This window comes from Procambarus clarkii, unplaced genomic scaffold (assembly GCF_040958095.1).
Source record: "Procambarus clarkii isolate CNS0578487 unplaced genomic scaffold, FALCON_Pclarkii_2.0 HiC_scaffold_155, whole genome shotgun sequence".
Lineage (NCBI taxonomy): Eukaryota > Metazoa > Arthropoda > Malacostraca > Decapoda > Cambaridae > Procambarus > Procambarus clarkii.
This window is the reverse complement of record NW_027189188.1, coordinates 516,243-536,861: the sequence shown is the minus strand read 5'-3', so window position 1 is coordinate 536,861 and position 20,619 is coordinate 516,243. Positions and strand designations below refer to the sequence as shown.

General features: G+C 43.8%; 1 protein-coding gene across 1 annotated transcript in view; it reads right to left on the bottom strand.

The window, feature by feature from the left end:
• Nucleotides 1–20,619, bottom strand: part of LOC138361047 (uncharacterized) — a 143,708-nt gene that overhangs the window by 18,641 nt on the left and 104,448 nt on the right. Inside the window, exon 3 of the mRNA XM_069320523.1 lies at nucleotides 9,814–10,515. Within this exon, the coding sequence (XP_069176624.1) occupies nucleotides 9,814–10,515 (702 nt within the window). The remainder of the gene's footprint in view (nucleotides 1–9,813; nucleotides 10,516–20,619) is intronic.

The window sequence follows — 20,619 nt, the reverse complement described above, 5'->3', positions numbered from 1 at the left end:
GGACTAGCGGATATTTAGCCGGATCAATGGCCTAACACTCTTACACCACCACCAGGAAGGGAGGGGGTCATGAAGGGAGGGGGTCATGAAGGGAGGGAGGGAGTCACCCTCACTGCTGCTCACTTCCTCTGTCCCACTCACATTCACTGCTTCCCTCCCTCCCTCCCCAAGAGATCCTTCTGTAGGTGGCAGTAGATTGCCAGCCAGAAATAGCCTGGAGAATTTCCATTAAATATAATAAACCATTCATAAAACAAGTACTTTTATAACTTTTTATTATCCTAATAATATTACTAGACAAACTCTGTATCCAAAAATATATATGAGCATGTACATCCAGAATTTAAGAAACAAATCTGGCTAACTGGGTCGAGTGTGTTAGGGTTATTGGAGTGAGCCAGCCCACCCCCACCACCGACACACCTCCTCCACCCCTACCCCCCACATGCCGTATACACACTCTACTATACTGGTCACATAGTTCAACTGTCCATAATACATAAGTAAAAATGTATTTGTTTAATTAATAAACAGGAAGCAATAAAACATGTTAATGATTATTAATTTATCATAAGACTGTACACTAAACACAAAAATCAACATTTAATAGCATACAGCTAAGATATAAATTTTAATATGGGTGGGAGACTTTGTTCGATGCTTTGTCAGCGAAATAACACGCTGACTTCATAACACACCTTTTCAAAAAGGTGACACCCCCAGGGTCAACACTTGCATCAGAGGAGCTCCAGCATATTTCAACAATCCTAAGTATTGTAGTACAGGATGATGGTAGTGAGTGGTGTCCCAGAGAACATAAAGGTATAGTGCTTTTGAAAAATAGGTGAGATAATAGGAATGTGCCAAGGGAAGTGAAAAATTAGATGAGAAAAAGTTGCCCTAGTGTTTCCAGTGCAGAGAAGAACATTCAAGATGGCCGCCGGCAAGAGGAAATACAAAACAGAGCTTGATTTTGCTGGATTCAATGAAGAAAGCATTGATATAACCAGTCTATACAACAAGTTGGTAAAATTAGATACTATAGTGAACATTCATGTAGAAATAATTAGTAAATTGAAAGAAAGTAATGACCATTTAAATAGCAAAGTTTTATGTCTTGAGGGTTTAGTGAAAGACTTGTGCACAGATAAAAATCAATTGGAAACAAATTGCAAAGCCATGGAAGAAGAAAATAAACTCTTAAAAATAATTTTGGAAGAAGTTAAAGTAAATTTAAACATAAATGACTACAATAGGTTAGGTAAGGAAATTCAACAGGAGAAACAGCTTTTGTCAGCACAGATGGAGGAAGTTACACAGGGAATAGAACAGTGCAAGAAGGATATGCAACTCACCTATGCACAAGTGGCCAAGGAGAAGGAAAAAATTGAAGAAGCAGTAAAGGAAGCCAAACACTGCAGCAACCAAGATAAAACAAACATTAAGCTGGAAGTTAGAAAGAAATTGGCATCTATCTTGAGATAGATCTAACCCGAAGTTGGTGCAAAACACAGTTGATCGGAGTAAGTCCCTGATAATTTTTGGTTGCAAAGAAAAGGAGATAACATCTAGGTCAGAAAGAGCTGTAGAAGAAGTGAAAGTAGTAGATAAAATTGTTGGCCTCGTGGAAGGTCTTACAACCATAGAGAATGTGTGCGACTACAGGAGAATAGGCAGATATGTAAAATGGAAAGATCGACCTTTGAGGATCACCCTAAATGGTGCCAAACAGATGGAAGAAGTACTAAGGAATGCTAGAAAATTACAAAGTGATGAGGATGGGAAAGTGTGGTCGTTAAGACGAGATCTTTCAAAAGAAGACAGAGAGAAGCTGAAACTGAACCTCGCCGAGGCAAAAAGTTTAAATGAGAGCAGGAATGAAGAAGAAATCAATTCTTTTTTCTACAAAGTGATAGGGATAGGCAGACCAGTAAAGTGGTACATAAAGGCAAACCAACAAAAGCATTAGAGAGAGGTGGAGTGAAGAATAAGGAGAGGGAAAACAAGTTCCTGAAGATTACATACACCAACATAGATGGAGTGAGATCGAAGATACTGGAGTTAAGTGATGTAATACAGCTGCAGACACCAGACATTGTTGCACTCACGGAGACAAAACTTGAAGATGTTATTTTAAATGAGGTCATATTCCCAAGGGGTTACTCAATTTGGAGACGGGACAGAAAAATTAGGAAAGGCGGTGGCGTTGCTGTGCTGGTAAAAGAACACTTAAAGGTGAATGAATAATGACTGCCAATCCACAAGAAGTTGACATAATAGCACTAGAGATCTGCCATGAGGATGATAAACTAATGATCATAAATGCATATAGTCCACCGCCAAGCAGCATATGGTCAAAGGAGGAGCTAAATAGTAAACGAGAAGGTTTTATAACAATAATGAGAGAGATTATAGCGAGAACGAATAACGATAGATCACGACTGTTGATAGTCAGCGACATCAACTTGAAATCCATAGACTGGGAAGCATATGAAGCTAAAACAGAAGATTTTTGGACCTGTAGATTTGTAGACCTCATCCTGGAAACATTCTTGTATCAACATGTTAAACAAGCTACGAGGACGAGGGAAGGGGACGTTCTCTCCATGCTAGATTTGATATTTACCAGGAAGGAGGAAGAAATATTTGACATTCAGAACCTTCCTCTCTTGGGTAAAAGTGACCATGTCTTTTTGGGAATAAAATATGCAATGCTTTATAATCTGGAAGAAAATATGAAGGTTGATGCAATTGAAAAACCTGACTTCAGGAGAGGACATTATGGTCACCTTAGAAAAATTTTTAGTGAGTATAATTGGACAGACTTGTTGCTAGGCAAGGAAGTGAATGAGATGTATGTCAAGTTTTGTGAAATATATGATAAAGGCACAAATTTTTTTTTACCAAAACAGAGATGCAGAACTAGGAAACAGGATTGGTTCAACAGAAAGTGCAAGAAGGCCAGAGACCAAAAGACATAAAAATGGAATCAATACAGGGAAGAGGCCAAACCCCCAAACATACCAGCGATACAAAGATGCGAGAAACAACTACACGGCAGTGAGGAGAGAGGCAGAAAGAAGTTTTGAAAAAGGGATTGCAGACAAATGTAAAACAGAACCAGGTCTATTCTATAAATTCATAAACAACAAATTGCAGGCAAAGGATAATATTCAGAGGTTGAAAATGGGAAATAGATTCACGGAAAATAAAAGGAAATATGTGAAACATTAAATGAAAAATTCCAAAGTGTGTTGTAGAAAATGAAGTCTTCAGGGAACCAGATACAATAAGAATTCCAGAGAACAACATAGAGCACATAGAGGTGTCTAGAAACAAAGTGGAAAAAATGCTCAAGGAGCTAAGTAGGAACAAAGCAGTTGGTCCAGATGGAGTTTCACCATGGGTTCTAAGAGAACGTGCACCTGAGCTCAGCATTCCACTTCAACTGATTTTTCAGGCATCCCTGTTTACAGGAGTTGCAGCTGATGTGTGGAAAAAGGCTAACATAGTTCCAATCTACAAATGTGGAAGCAGGGAAGACCCCCTTAATTATAGACCTGTATCATTGACAAGTGTAATAGTCAAAATATTGGAAAAAAAAAAATAATTAAAACTAAATGGGTAGAATACCTGGAGAAAAACGATATAATATCAGACAGACAGTATGGTTTTCGATCTGGAAGATCCTGTGTAACGAACTTACTCAGTTTTTATGATCGAGCCACAGAGATATTACAGGAAAGAGATGGTTGGGTTGACTGCATCTATCTGGACCTAAAAAAGGCTTTCAACAGAGTTCCCCATAAGAGGATGTTCTGGAAACTGGAACATATTGGAGGGTGACAGGTAAACTTCTAACATGGATGAAAAATTTCCTGACAGAAAAATGAGGGCCGTAAACTGAGGCAAGGTATCAGATTGGAGGAATGTCACGAGTGGAGTACCACAGGGTTCAGTTATCGCACCGGTAATGTTCATTGTCTACATAAACGATCTGCCTGTGGGAATACAGAATTACATGAACATGTTTGCTGATGATGCTAAGATAATAGGGAAGATAAGAAACCTAGATGATTGTCATGCTCTTCAAGAAGACCTGGACAAAATAAGTACATGGAGCAACACTCGGCATATAGAATTTAATGCCATGTTATGGAATGTGGAACTGGAGAACATAGACCCCACACAACCTATAAATTATGTGAGAAATCTTTAAAGAATTCTAAAAAAAAAAAGGGATCTAAGGGTGGTTCTAGATAGAAACTGTCACCTGAGGACCACATTAAGAACATTGTGCGAGGAGCCTATGCTACACTTTCTAACTTCAGAATTGCTTTTAAATACATGGATGGAGATATACTAAAGAAATTGTTCACGACTTTTGTTAGACGAAAGCTTGAATATGCAGCGGTTGTATGGTGCCCATATCATAAGAAGCACATCAACAAACTGGAAAAGGTGCAAACGACATGCCACTAAGTGGCTCCCAGAACTGAAGGAGAAGAGCTACGAGGAGAGGTTAGAGGCATTAAATATGCAAAAACTAGAGGATAGAAGAAAAAGAGGCAATATGATCACTACGTTCATTATAGTAACAAGAATCAATAAAATTGATAGGGAAGAATTCTGAGACCTGGAACTTCAAGAACAAGAGGTCATAGATTTAAACTAACGAAACAAAGCTGCCGGAGATATATAAGAAAATTCACTTTTGTAAACAGAGTGGCAGACGGTTGGAACAAGTTAGGTGAGAAGGTGGTGGAGGCCAAAACCGTCAGTAATTTCAAAGCGTTATATGACAAAGAGTGCTGGGAACACGGGACACCACGAGTGTAGCTCTCATCCTGTAACTACACTTAGGTAATTACACATCCCTCACTACCTCTCCTCCACTGACTGAACTGGACTGACTGACTGACTTGACAGCTCCCTCCATGCCTGCCTTTGGATAACTTAAGTTTGCAAACCAAGTGGTTGTCTGTACAAACATTTTTGGAAATGGTCACTTTTGGACTCACGCGGTGAAAAAGTATGTAAATCCAGAAAACCGGCTTATCTGGCATGGGGTCCTACCCATATAGTCCAGATTAGCGGGTTTATACAGTAATCTGCATAAGATGACAGTCCCAAAACAACAACGAAAGGAAGGAGAGGACAACCGTAACAGAGACCTACGAAGGGATAAGAAATAACGGAAAGACCGCCAGGAAACTTCATACTGAAACAGAGATGAAGCATGCAGGTGGGACACCATTAACAAAGCCACCTGATCACCATACAAACGGAGATAGACCCACATCAAAAAGACTGGACATGAAGACTCAAGGAGAAGTAGAACCAGCTACGTAACGGACTGGTCCGATCTACTGAAAGAGGCAGAGCCACGGGAAGACCCGTGGGGTTCAGACATCGAGCAAACAGCACCTGAAACCAAGGCTGGGCCGGCCACCAAGGAGCTAAGAGGACTACTCTCCCTTGGTAGTCTCCAAGCGAGTTAGGACCTGGAGTAACAGCTGAACAATGGTGAAGTGGTACAGGAAACCCCACCTTGACCAGTCCTGCCTGAAGGCGTCGACCCTGACAGCCTTGCAGTTGGGGAAGGGTGCCACATATAATGGGAGGCGCCCCAACCATGCAGATGCGAAGAGGTCCACTTCCAGAAGCCCGTATGTCCGGCAGAGCCAATTGAACGAGTCAGCGTCGACCGTCCATTCCGTGGACAGTGGAATGAACCAAGACAGGCCGTCCGCCAGGACGTTGGACCCCCTCCCCCCCGAACGTGAACTGCCAGGAGAGCCAAACACTGAGAACTCAGAAGACGAGTCACCCGAAGCTACCAGCCCCAATGAGCCAAGGACCGCATCGAACCCCGGCAATGAACCACTGGGGAGCAGTCCAAATGGAGCCTGACCATCGATCCGCGAGCAACCTGAACCCTACGAAGTGACAGCCACACCACCGCAAACTCCCACACCAAGCTGTGGGTCAGGAAGGAAAGACCTCACCACTCCTGGCCGGTACTCTGAGCACTGGTCACAAAGCCCCAGACTAGAGACAATGCGTCCATGAACACATTGAGCGAGGGCTCGGGTAGGCAGCAAGGCAGTGAACCCCCGAAAAACCCAAAGAGGAAGTCGGCGACTCAGCAACTGATGCAAGGCCCCCAGAGGCCAAACCCAGCGATCGCGAGAGAGGCCGAAGGGATGACCCCAAAGGAATCAGAACAACCAACGAAACCAAACCCGACCCGGTGGGTAGACCATCACTGCTAAGCTCAGACTCCCACACAAACCCTCGAGCAACCACCGCGTGACCCGGGATCCCCCCAGAAACAGGCGAAGGCGGGACTGCTGCCAAAGGGCCTCCGGAGGAAGAGACAAGGAAGCACTCCGAGAGTCCCACACAAGACCCAGCCAAGACCGAACCTGAGAGGGAACCAGATGGTACTTCTCCAGCTCACCAGGAACCCGAATCAGGTGAGCTGGGAAAAAAACAAATCCCTGGCGAGCAGACGTGCGGACTGGCTGGGAGCCCACACCATCCAGTCATCGAGGTAGGCCAAAACCCGAACCCTTAAGAGAAGCAGATGGGCCACCATAACCTGGGTAAGGCGTGTGAACACGCAAGGTGCCAGATTCGAGCCGAATGGAAGGCAATGAAAATGGTAAGCCTGATGCCCCACAACAAAACCAAGCCAGTCCCTGAACCCCAGATGAATTGGGACATGCCAATATGCATCCCGGAGTCAAGGGACACCATCCAAGTGCCCGGCTCCAAGAAAAGACAGACCTGGGACAGAGTAGACATCCGAAAGAAGGGGCAGGAGACCCAAGGGCTCAGACAGAGCAAGTCCAGAATGAACTGCAGGTCTGCACAGTCCCGTTTCAGAACTGGAAACATGCGGGACTCACCTGAGGGACCCACCCACCAGCCCCGAACCCCCTAAAGGAGGAGGGGCCACCCAACACTACCGCAGGCCATCAGAAACGATATGAAAAGCCCATTATGAGCAGAGCGATCACCACGCTAACCAGCCGTCGTCAGTTCTGAAGGCTGTGTCATCCCCAAAACTGGCACCACTGGCCTACCACGACAAGAGGAACCCCAAGCCCTGGCACAACCCTTCTAGGAAGACCTCCCCACAGGCCCCCTGGAGAACAAACAAGTTCGACATGGGACGGCAACCGGAAAAAGCTACCTGAAGATACTGCACCACCACAGACTCTGCAAACAGCAAAGGACAAACAGGCAAAGAAACCTAAGAACCAGAGCCCAATCGGATTCCACGGATTGAAAGATCATCGCCTGCCGACATGCGAGATAAGAAACAAAAACAGACACTGCATCCTGCAGCATCCTGCAGGGATGCGGGATGTCCGCAACACGAACAGCTTCAACAGGGCAGACGATGCCCGCACTGTCAAAACCAACGCATTAGACCCAGGATCGGTCCCAAGTGCCTCCATGTCCTCTTCAAGTCAATTCAAAGACCGCTCGAGAAGGGAAAAGAACCGCAAGACCAACACCAAAAGGCCACGGGCTCAAAAATTCTCAGCAACCAGGGCAGCTAAAAGGGTGGGAACCTGCATGTGAAGCTGCACAATGCCGACATCCCGAGGAAGGGCAGGGGTGAACAAGCACGCATTGAGGTGCACATAGTTGTCCCCCAGGTAAACCTGAACCACCTTAAGAGCCTCCTGCACCTCATGAGGTGGGATGCGAGAGGCCAAAAACTTCCGGAAGGACTGGACTGAAGCACACAAGAAAACACAGAACCGAATACGGGGAGGGGTCGACGCCATATCAAACTCGTACAGGGAGGGAAGATAAGAAAACCCTACCCACTGTAACAAGCCCTGCTCCGAGAGTACCAAAAACCAAGCGGGGTGTAATGGGCCCAAGCCTCCCAAGTCATCCCCTCCCCCCTGCCCCGGGAACCTCCACATCAGGCCCCGGGGCTGAGCCGTCCTCCAAGCCCCCTGCCTCAAAAGAAAAGGCAGAAGCCGCCGGAAAAGCTGGAATAAAGAGGGCCCACTGGTCAAACCCAGAAGCACCAGCTAAAGGAACAGGCTTGAATGCCTCCATCGTCGCACAGGAAGGGGCATCCCCTGAAACTGTCAGAGTCTCAACACCAACTAAACCCTACCCCGACTCTGAAACTCTCAGATGCATCAGAGCCAGAAGCAAGGGGGAGGGGGAAGGAACAAGACGAACAACAGCAGGGGAAGGACAAGGGGGCACTGACAAAACCAAAGTCGAAACGACTAACATCCCCAAATCTGGGTCCCTATAACCAAACATGGGGCAGTCTCAGGGCTTCTGGGTGAGCATCCAACCTAGGTCATTGCAGCAACCTAAAACGCGCATGCAATGCCGTAGCTGCCTGCACCCGTAGATCATTATCAGTGGACTGGGTGTATTGGAGTACAAACAAGGAACAAAACTCGCAGGACTCCAGGTTGAAGGTGTCACCGACCCAACAGGCAGCATGACTGAGGCACAAACAGCGAGTGTCACCCTGAGATAAGGAGACAGAGCAACCTTTAAAACTCGTACGAAGCAAGATGGGACTCGAGGGACGCCTCCATCAGACCACTGAGCCACATAGGGTTTTCCAGGGCCCTTTGTCGCGTATTCTCACTAGGGGAAGCCTAGACTAGGAACTGCTAACCAGCGCCAAAAATTCCCAAAACAAACTCCAAATTGCTGAACTCACGGGACATGTACACTCACAGGTACCTAGTAGAGGACCACCAAGATATAATTGGGGTGAGGACCAAAACCAAGGGGCAGACCCCCCACCAGGCAGGAAAACAAAAACAATAAAAAAACAAAAAATCTCGCAGGAGCACAACGTGCCCAGGCGGAACAGAGCCGGCCACTATGAGTAGATGACAACTAGCTGCAAAGTACCTTGCATCCCAACCAGTGACGAAAACTACCTCCTTCCCAGAGGCAAAGAGGGGTGCATGAAGCACCCCAGCTGACTCCAATGGAGGGTAATCACCAAGCAGCAAAAGCCCACAGCAGCGGTATACCCCAAAGGTGATTTGTGGAAGGTAGCCCCAAGCTCCATGGGCAGTACTTACAGGCAGTACTCTAGGGCTACCTCGCTAGGGAAGGTAACCCTAGGCGCAAGCAGACCGAGTACTGGTAAAAGTACTCCTGGCTCGCACACCACTACAGGACAGGACCACATCACAAGGTACAGCACTGGAAAATTCAGAGCCAGAGTCGCACAACCATCCAGGAAGCACATCAGCCACAGAACTGGTGTGTGGATAGCCGGCACGGGGGTCTGGGGCTCCCCTACTCCCTCCCGGGGAGGGGGGGTTGCTGCGCAGACGGCGGCACGGTGACGGTTGTGACACCATGTTCGTTTGCTCATTTTTCATTTGGGGAGTTCTGTCCAATAGTTCGGCTTCCAGTAGCAATCTTTTAACCAGAATAGAGGTTTGTTTTGGGACGCCTACTTTTCTGGGTGCCTTACCCGGTCAATGGCAGACATAGAATGCTTTCAACCACACGGGGGTTTCTATAGGTCATTGCTCATCGTGCCTTTCTGAGGGGAGGCCAGGTTCTGGCTCGTGGTCCCCGTTAGGCCTAGAACTCCATTTGCTTGACTGATACCAGGGTCTAATACGTTCATATCAGTCCAGATAGCTTTGTGAAGCAGAAGGGGCTTCCCCCAGAAAGTTTCCTATATATAAAGTCAACTCCCATCTTGATGTGTCTCCATGTCAAAAGTGTTTATATAGAGGCAATACTACACACAGTTGGGTGAGAACAATGTGACCTTCAGCAGCGTACCTTCACTGAGGTGTGGACAGTCTTGACATCTGGGAAGAGTTTCTGGCACTTCTGGAGCCAATCTTCTATCTTTATGCTGCACTCATCAGCTGTGTCTATGGTTGTGCCAACCTCCTGTGGGGTGTTGACTGTGTCGAGGCTCCCCAACATGGCCTGCAGCTGAGTCTTCCCTTCCTCTCCTTGTGTTGTCATATCCACCACACTGGTATCCTCCAGTTCCAAGAGCTTCATTGCTGACTTGTTCTGCTCTACCAGAGCATAGAGTCTGTCCTGGAGCTGGAGGTGGTGAGTCTTCCAGTCCCCCAGCTGCCCCCGGTACTCCCCCAGCTGGGACAGTACCTCTTCACAGCTAGTAATGAGGCTGCTGATGATGCTCTTCTGCTCCTGCACCAGGGAACGTAACTTCTTGCTGATTCCTCTTGCAGGAGTTTTAATGGGTTTTGCTGGTACTGTTACCCCTGGTACAACCTCGATACCTTTTAGTTTTCTGATAAGGGCCTCCATACCATAATTAATTGGGAACAGAGTAGCAGCTGTGGCAGCATGCTCGGCACGGCAGCTGGGGCAGGTCACCTGACCATTCTTGATAGCATGGTCAATACACTGGGAGCAGAATGTGTGGCCGCACGGCAATGTGCGAGGCCGTAGCTGATTGTCGTCATAATCGTTAAAACACACTGAACATTCCTCTGGCTTGTTATCCTGTGGAAAAGAATATTTCGTTAAGCTAGATGTATTTGCAACAAAAAGTAATATTACAGTACTGTACTGTATTTATCAATACAAATTATATAATATTTACATAATTTCCTTGTACAGAGGAACCTCGATATTTGCATTGCTTCCAATTCACACGTTACAGTATTCAGTGTTCATGTTCGGTATTCATCCGTTTGCACGGCATTCAGAAGTAAACATGCATCCCTGATGCTTCAGTTTCACCATAGCTGTTGTTCACTACACAACCCACTACACTTTTCTCTTGGATATTTTGGATATGTTTGATATTCTTAGTGTAAATAAGTCGCCATGTCACCTATGAGGGTTAGTGATAAGGGCCAAGCAAAAAAAAAAAAAAGTTATATTTTTCATCATGATACAGATGAAGAAAGAACTCGTAGCTGAATATGAAAGTGGTGCCCTTGTGTCTGCTCTCGATACAGAGTTTGGTATTCCTAAATATAGTTCTCTAATAAAAGGAATGTGTGCAAAATGGCAAACATTTTTATGAAAATTATCACCCCTGACAAACCGTGTTATAAACCTGTTGAATGGCAATGCCATGTCTCACTTTAGAAACATCTTAACCACTGGGCTGCTCGGCTTTCGAATACGGCACCCCACCCACCCCCCGTGCATAGGAAATAAATTCTCTGGATTTTTTTTTTTTTTTTTTTTTTAAAGTGTCAAAAACCTTTCCCTGAGTATGGATATGTTAACAAAAAGTCGAAATTGTACAGGGGTACCTCGGTTTAAGAGTTTAATCCGTTCCTGGAGACAGCTCGTAATCTGAAAACTCGTAAACCGAAGCTAATTTCCCCATAAGAAATAATGGGAAATGAATCAACCGGTTCCTGACTACCCAAAAACCTCACTTCAAACTAAATTTTATACCTAATTCATATAAATCTTTACTACAAAAGTATGTTCAAGTTATTACTTACCCACTTACCCTTGCTGATGACTACTGTTGGTGTATGGAAGATGGTGAGGAGGGGGAGGAGGAGAGGTGTTACTGTTTGGAAGGGGAGTCCCCTTCCATTATAACATTTGGCAGTGAGGACTTCTCTGGTGTAATTACCTAAGTGTAATTACCTAAGTGTAGTTACAGGATGAGAGCTACGCTGGTGGTGTCCCGTCTTCCCAGCACTCTTTGTCATATAACGCTTTGAAACTACTGACGGTCTTGGCCTCCACCACCTTCTCACCTAACTTGTTCCAACCGTCTACCACTCTGTTTGCGAAAGTGAATTTTCTTATATTTCTTCGGCATCTGCGTTTAGCTAATTTATATCTATGACCTCTTGTTCTTAAAGTTCCAGGTCTCAGGAAATCTTCCCTATCAATTTTATCAATTCCTGTTACTATTTTGTATGTAGTGATCATATCACCTCTTTTTCTTCTGTCTTCCAGTTTTGGCATATTTAATGACTCTAACCTCTCCTTGTAGCTCTTGCCCTTCAGTTCTGGGAGCCACTTAGTAGCATGTCTTTGCACCTTTTCCAGTTTGTTGATGTGCTTCTTAAGATATGGGCACCACACAAACGCTGCATATTCTAGCTTTGGCCTAACAAAAGTCGTGAACAATTTCTTTAGTATATCGCCATCCATGTATTTAAAAGCAATTCTGAAGTTAGAAAGCGTGGCATAGGCTCCTCGCACAATATTCTTTATGTGGTCCTCAGGTGATAGTTTTCTATCTAGAACCACCCCTAGATCTCTTTCTTTATCAGAATTCTTTAAAGATTTCTCACATAATATATAGGTTGTGTGGGGTCTATGTTCTCCTATTCCACATTCCATAACATGGCATTTATTAACATTAAATTCCATTTGCCAAGTGGTGCTCCATAAACTTATTTTGTCCAGGTCTTCTTGAAGGGCATGACAATCATCTAAGTTTCTTATCCTTCCTATTATCTTAGCATCATCAGCAAACATGATTATATAATTCTGTATACCAACTGGTAGATCATTTATGTAGACAATAAACATCACTGGTGCAAGAACTGAACCCTGTGGTACTCCACTTGTGACATTTCTCCAGTCCAATACATTGCCTCTGATGACTGCCCTCATTTTTCTATCAGTCAGAAAATTTTTCATCCATGTTAGAAGCTTACCTGTCACCCCTCCAATATCTTCCCGTTTCCAGAACAACCTCTTATGTGGAACTCTGTCGAAAGCCTTTTTTAGGTCTAAATAGATGCAGTCAACCCAACCATCTCTTTCCTGTAATATCTCTGTTGCCAGATCATAGAAACTGAGTAAATTTGATACACAGGATCTTCCAGATCGAAAACCATACTGTCTGTCAGATATTATATCATTTCTCTCCAGGTGTTCTACCCATTTAGTTTTAATTATTTTTTTCCAATATTTTGACTATAACACTTGTCAATAATACCGGTCTATAATTAAGGGGGTCTTCCCTGCTTCCACTTTTGTAGATTGGAACTATGTTAGCCTTTTTCCACACATCAGCTACAACTCCTGTAAACAGGGATGCCTGAAAAATCAGTTGAAGAGGAATACTGAGCTCAGGTGCACATTCTCTCAGAACCCATGGTGAAACTCCATCTGGACCAACTGCTTTGTTCATATTTAGCTCCTTAAGCATTTTTTCCACTTCGTCTCTAGACACCTCTATGTGCTCTATGTTGTTCTCTGGAATTCTTATTGTATCAGGTTCCCTGAAGATTTCATTTTGTACAAACACACTTTGGAACTTTTCGTTTAATGTTTCACACATTTCCTTTTCATTTACCGTGAATCTATTTCCCATTTTCAACCTCTGTATATCATCCTTTATCTGCAATTTGTTGTTTATGAATTTATAGAATAGACCTGGTTCTGTTTTACATTTGTCTGCAATCCCTTTTTCAAAATTTCTTTCTGCCTCTCTCCTCACTGCCGTGTAGTTGTTCCTCGCATCTTTGTATCGCTGGTATGTTTAGGGGTTTGGCCTCTTCCTGTATTGATTCCATTTTTGTGTCTTTTGGTCTCTGGCCCTCTCGCACTTACTGTTGAACCAATCCTGTTTCCTAGTTCTGCTTCTCTGTTTTGGTATAATTTTTTTTTGTGCCTTTATCATATATTTCACAAAACTTGACATACATCTCATTCACTTCCTTGCCTAGCAACAAGTCTGTCCAATTATACCCACTGAAAATTTTTTTAAGGTTGCCATAATGTCCTCTACTAAAGTCAGGTTTTTCAATTGCATCAACCTTCATATTTTCTTCCAGATTATAACGCATTGCATACTTTATTCCCAAAAAGACATGGCCACTTTTACCCAAGAGAGGAAGGTACTGAATGTCAAATATTTCTTCCTCCTTCCTGGTAAATATCAAATCTAGCATGGAGGGAACGTCCCCTTCCCTCATCCTCGTAGCTTGTTTAACATGTTGATACAGGAATGTTTCCAGGATGAGGTCTACAAATTTACAGGTCCAGAAATCTTCTGTTTTAGCTTCATATGCTTCCCAGTCTATGGCTTTCAAGTTGAAGTCGCCGACTATCAGCAGTCGTGAACTATCGTTATCCGCTCTCACTATGATCTCTCTCATTAGTGTTATAAGACCTTCTCTTTTACTATCTAGCTCCTCCTTTGACCATGTGCTGCTTAGCGGTGGACTGTATGCATTTATGATCATTAGTTTATCATCCTCATGGCAGATCTCTAGTGCTATGTCAACTTCTTGTGGATTGGCAGTCATTATTTCGTTCACCTTTAGGTGTTCTTTCACCAGCACAGCAACGCCACCACCTTTCCTAATTTTTCTGTCCAGTCTCCAAATTGAGTAGCCCCTTGGGAATATGACTTCATTTAAAATAACATCTTCAAGTTTTGTCTCCGTGAGTGCAACAATGTCTGGTGACTGCAGCTGTATTACATCACTTAACTCCAGTATCTTCGATCTTACTCTATCTATGTTGGTGTATGCAATCTTCAGGAACTTGTTCCCCCTGTTCTTATTTTTCACTCCCCCTCTCTCTAATGATTTTGTTGGTTTGCCTTTATGTACCACTTTACTGGTCTGCCTACCCCTATCACTTTGTAGAAAAAAGAATTGATTTCTTCTTCATTCCTGCTCTCATTTAAACGTTTTGCCTCGGCGAGGTTCAGTTTCAGCTTCTGGTGGTGTGTGCACTCTCTGGCACGCTTTGCCTGCATACCACTAGGACCTGCTTGTGGCTCACTGCTTGCTTGTCTTACTAAGAATCTGTTTCTTTTTCCCTAAATTTTAACACTTGACTGTAGTAAGACATCACATTATTATTTAAAAGGTCAATGCAACGGCCTGCTACAGCTTTTCTGGTTGAGTTTTTTTCAACAAAACTTAGCAGTTCTTCCCATACTTCACACATTTTCTTAATGAGGAAGGGACATCCTCTACTGCTTCTACTCACAACTATTTTCTTAGGTTGAACCTTACCACTGGCTTTCTTGGGACCCATTGCGAGATATATAATAACTTTTATGCTCAAATGGCCAAATATTCGACAAAACACCGTAAATCCTTGTGAAGAATTGAGGCGGGATAGTCACTGGGCACAAGGCACTGGTAAACTGAATGGCGATCGCCGTGCCACCATGCGCTAGGTTGGCCTTTACGAGTATCAACACCCTCGTATTCCGATGTAAATTTTCCGAGCAAATCCTGCTCGTAATCCGACAAATGCGTAAACAGGGACGCTCATACTCCGAAGTACCACTACTTACTTTGGCTATTATGGGGTCCGTCAGTTCGCACGTGATGTCATCAATCCCCGGTCGCCTGTGGCATATGCTCCCAGGGCCAGTAGGGTGCCCGGCTCAAGATGCGCGAGTTGCCACGAATATATTTTTATTCACTTTTTGCGCTCAGCTCCCAGTCTCCGTGGTGTAGTGGTAAGACACTCGCCTGGTGTTCCACGAGCACTTTGTCATGGGTTCGTATCCTGGCCAGGGAGGATTTACTGGGCGCAAATCCTTAACTGTAGCCTCTGTTTAACTCAACAGTAAAATGGGTACTTGGTTGTAAAAACAATTCTTCGAGGCGGGGATCATATTCCAGGGACCTGCCAGAAATGCTGTGCATACTAGTGGCTGTACAAGAATGTAACAACTCCTGTATATATCTCAAAAAAAAAAAAAAAAGTTACAAATACATTTCATTTGTTTTTTTCGTGCCAATCCTATGTATAAAGAACACGTACACTATTTTATGGCAGTAGAACATCCGTACTGCCCGAAGACACTGTGTTACGTGCATGACACACGTGTACACATATCTTGCACATACTTCTAATGTATCATGCTAATTTATGTATACTGTATATACAATCTATTTACACACTATACACTATCACACACTATACACACACACCATAAACACACTCAGAACTCAGCGAGTGTCAGCTGCCACATCCAGCTAGTCCTCCCTCACTCCTCCAGCATCGTACTCATCATCACTCCTCCTCCCACCATACTGTTATTGTTTTTATTACACTATTTACACATGTTATGTATACGTATCTACATGTTTTATTCACCAGAACTATGCAAGTAAGCCGGTATTGTGTCCAAACAGCACAGTGGCCACCATACACTGCATGAGAAATCACACAGCAGCCAGCAGACGATGCTACTATTATGACATCACCTCCCTCGCCAAAATAGCTCCTCCCAACTTACTCCTGTTGCTGTTATTACACTACAAACACACATTCTATATATCCATGTACATATGTGTTCACCATAGCGAACCACTAAGCTAGTATAGTGAGCAAAACGAGTGGCTGCCCCACACAGTGATGCTATCTGGATTCTCTCCCTCCCTCACCAAACTTCCTTTCACAATACTACGCACAGCGCTAATTATCACCAAAATCCAGCTATTCTCACAATCCTGGCCACTAAATCCTGTAAATGAATAACTGACTACAGCTTTTTTTTGTAATGTAACATAAGAAATCGTTTGAATGTTCCTAGATGGATGAAATAATGCTGTGACTAGCGCTGTGAACATTGTGAACAGCCATGATTCACTGATATTTTAACAATGTACACAGTCATTATCACACTCAGGCTCTTCTGTAATACTATCATGGCTAAATAATACAAGTTATATATATATTTTGACATTATTAGGTGATGCTGTGGTCACAAGCTGAACAGCAGTGCTGTGAGCTCATGATGCGTGTGCCAGCCTTGGTTGCTCACTCAGTACTGAGGCTCTTACACCCGGGAATGTTGCCCTCGATTTCTTTTAAAGATGGCATCTGTTTATAAGAGCCCTGAGGAAGCTGATGTGAACCCCATGTAGCCGCGGGAGTCTTGAATTATACGCTAAAAATATAAAATCCCCGGAGGCGCGTTGCGCACCCCCCCCGTCGTGGGCCTGCAGGCGTGTTGTGCAGTTGAGGGGTTAACCCTTGTATGGTGCCTGGCTATTTAGCATGTGTCACTCACAGGCGCATACCAAAAAACAAACAAAAAATTATATTTTCTTCTAAACCTGTTAATTTGTGTTCACTGATCATGGGAAAAATAATAAAAAAATTGTAAATGGCATATATTGCCCGCTATAGGGCGGGGAAGTCTGGCAAAAAACATGCGCTGACTCAGTGTGCATCCCAGATAGTTTGTTGCTTGCCAGCTGTCAGGCCGGAGTTGCCACAATGAGATAATTACCTAATTATTTCAATGTCTCTGATTGATTTTTCGTAGTTTTCTTGCTGTAATATTATTCAATAGTGTGTAGTGTGATATATTTATATAATAAAATGAGTGAATCATCGCTGTACTCAAAAATATGGTGTGCATATTGTTGATTCAATTATGTTCATCAGTGAACAAATACTTTGTTGGTTATTACACTATATACACAGGTTATATATAAGTATCTGCATGTTTTGTTCACCATAACGAACCACTAAGCTGCTATTATGAGTCAAAAAGTATCGAGGAGTGACCGCCACACACCAGCCAGCCACTCACTCCCTCAACACCTCACTCGCCCACATTCTCCTCCCACCATACTGTTTTTGCTTTTATTCACTATATACAGACGTTATATATAAGTATCTACATTCGTGTTCACCATAACGAACCACTAAGTTGGCATGCTGAGTGGCAGTGCCAGTGGCAGCCCGCTACTGGCTGCTACTTCCTCCCTCCCTCAAGTCAACTGACTCACCCACATTCTCCTCCCACAATACTGTTTTTGCTTTTATTCACTATATACAGACGTTATATAAAAGCATCTACATTCGTGTTCACCATAACGAACCACTAAGTTGGTATGCTGAGTGGCAGTGGCAATGGTAGCCAGTGGCAGCCCGCCACTGGCTGCCACTCCCTCCCTCCCTCACTTTAACTGACTTGCCACCATTCTCCTCCCACCATACTATTTTTGCTTTTATATACAGACGTTATATATAAGTATTTATATGTTTTGTTCACCATAACTGTACATCTAAGCTTGTATGGTGAGTAAAGGCACAAAGAGGTAGCTACTCACACAGTCAGGTGGTGGCGGCCGCCCTCAAGGCCAGACGCACTAATATTTCTCCTCCAACAATACTGTTTGTGGTGTTATTACACTATATACACACATTATATATAAGTATCAACCTGTTTTATTCACCATACTTGTATAAGTAAACTGGTATGGTGCCCAAAGGCCATAGTGGTCACCAGTAAACAACATGATAAGTCGGGCAGACGATGCCACCTCCCTCACCAAAATGGCGGCTCCCAACCTTCTCCTAATGCTGTTTATACCCTCTATACACACGTTATATAGAAGTATCTACATTTGTGTTCACCATAGCGAACCACTAAGCTGCTATGGTGAGTGCAGTCATTAAAAGGTGGCCACACACAGTCAACAGTCAGAAGACAACGCCACCACCCTCCTTCCCACAGCATTACTCCTCCCTCCATGGAGGACAGCGCTAAATATCACCACAATCCAGCTATTATCAGAACCCTGGTCAGTTTTATCACAGTCAGGGGTCTTCTGTAATAATATCATCACTACATAATAGCATGAACAAGTATATTATGGCATCTTTAGGCGATGCTGTGGTCACAAGCTGAACAGCAGTGCTGTTAGCTCATGCTGCGTGCATGAGCTAATTTTTTTTTAAATGGCGTCTGTTTACAAGAGCCTTGATGAAGGTGTGGTGAACCCCATGTATCCGCGGGCCATTTAAATCTTGCGTAGTACAGTGGTACCTTGGAATGCGGGTGTCCCTGTATGCGAGTTTTTCGGAATACGAGCAGGATTTCCTCGGAAAATATGTCTCGGAATGCGAGGGTTACCTCGGGACGCGAGTTTGTTGATACGCGTACAGGCCGACCTAGCGCGTGGTGGTTTGGCGATCGTCACCCCTCTGCCCCTCCTCTCAGTTTACCATTGTCTCGCGCCCAGTGACTACCCCACATCAATTCTTCTCACGGATTTTCAGTGTTTTGTTGGATTTTTGGTGATTTGACTATACAATTTGTTATTATATATCTCACCATGGGTCCCAAGAAAGACAGTGGTAAGGATAAAGGCCAGAAAGCCCATGTGAGGATGACAATAGAGGAGAAACAAGAGATCATTCGGAAGCATGAGAACGGTACACGTGTTGTTGATCTTTGTAGGCAGTACAACAAAGCCACATCAACAATTTGCACTATACTTAACCCTTAACATGCTAGGGGTATAATATCCTTTGTTCCCCACAGGCGCATGTCATTTTGAAAAATTTTTTTTTTTTTTTTTTTTTTGCTAATCTGTTGTGTTCACTGATCACGGGAAAAATAAAATAAAAATTCTATTGTACTTACTTTTGTTGCAATAGAGCCAAGAAGATAAGCGATGACGTCACAATCAGCATGTTCGCTCATGCAGTACACGCCCCCGAGGCGTTGCTCGCGGTCCTCAAGCAGCCAGAGTTGTCACAAATATATTTTCGCGCTATTTATTTACAATGTCTAGGCGCATTTTATCCAATTTTTTTCACTAATTGTGTTCCATATAATGTTTGAACATATTTTATATCAATAATTGTTGCATATTTGAGTATACACAGGTGCACACAAATGTTTTCAATTACGGCAATATAATATGTCATTACAGTCTATTATATTGTATGTTCTGCTTATAATTTTAGATATTTACACACACGCTATTCACACTTTGAAGCACACTTAGAAGTTTTCTAGACTGTGGTAGTCATTGAAGCAGTTGACAGCACATAATGGGATACCACACGTTTCACATCATGTTTGCACAAGCTTCCGTTTCTTATCTCTACGTGTCGTTGTTTTACACACCAAGCAATCACGTTGGGCTATTGCACGCTTCCCAGCTGGTGGCAAATACTTGAGTCTGTGTGCTAGGAAGCCTTCAGTGTGAGCGAGCCGTGGAGTACCAGCATGCTGCAACAGTGGGTTTATGATGGGCCGCTGAATCCCTGGAACTTCTTTTGCAAACTTTCCTAATAACTGTATTGCGGCATCAAATACAAAGGCACGGAAAGTGGGCTTATGTCCAGTTCTCACAAGGTACATGTTGAAACAGTTCAGCATGCTCATGTCCACAAGATGGAAGAACACTTTTTTTGTCCATCTACATGTTTTCCGCACACACTCTGCAATGCCAATCATCATGTCTGATTTATCAATCAACCGCATGTTAACTTTATAGTCTAAAACACAGTCTGGCTTATACAGTGGTGCGTTTGTCTTATGGTTCACTTTCCTACTGTTCACCATTGTTCCATCATGAATTGTTGTCAACAAGTTCACCTCTCTTTTGTCTTTCCACCGAACTGACAGAATGTTATCACTTTTCCTTCTCTGACACTCACCAACTGCAATGTCGTTGTCAAACACAGGCATTTCCCTTCATTGTGGCTTTACTGTACCAACCAATCCGGTTCTATTTTCTAGCAAGAACCGAGCTAGCAAGGGACTTGTATAGTAATTATCCGTGTATAAAATGTGTCCCTTGTTCATCCACGGAGCCATTATGGACTTCACTACACTCCCTGAGAATCCATGTTCGTTGTCACCGGGAATGTCTACATCACTAGCCGAGT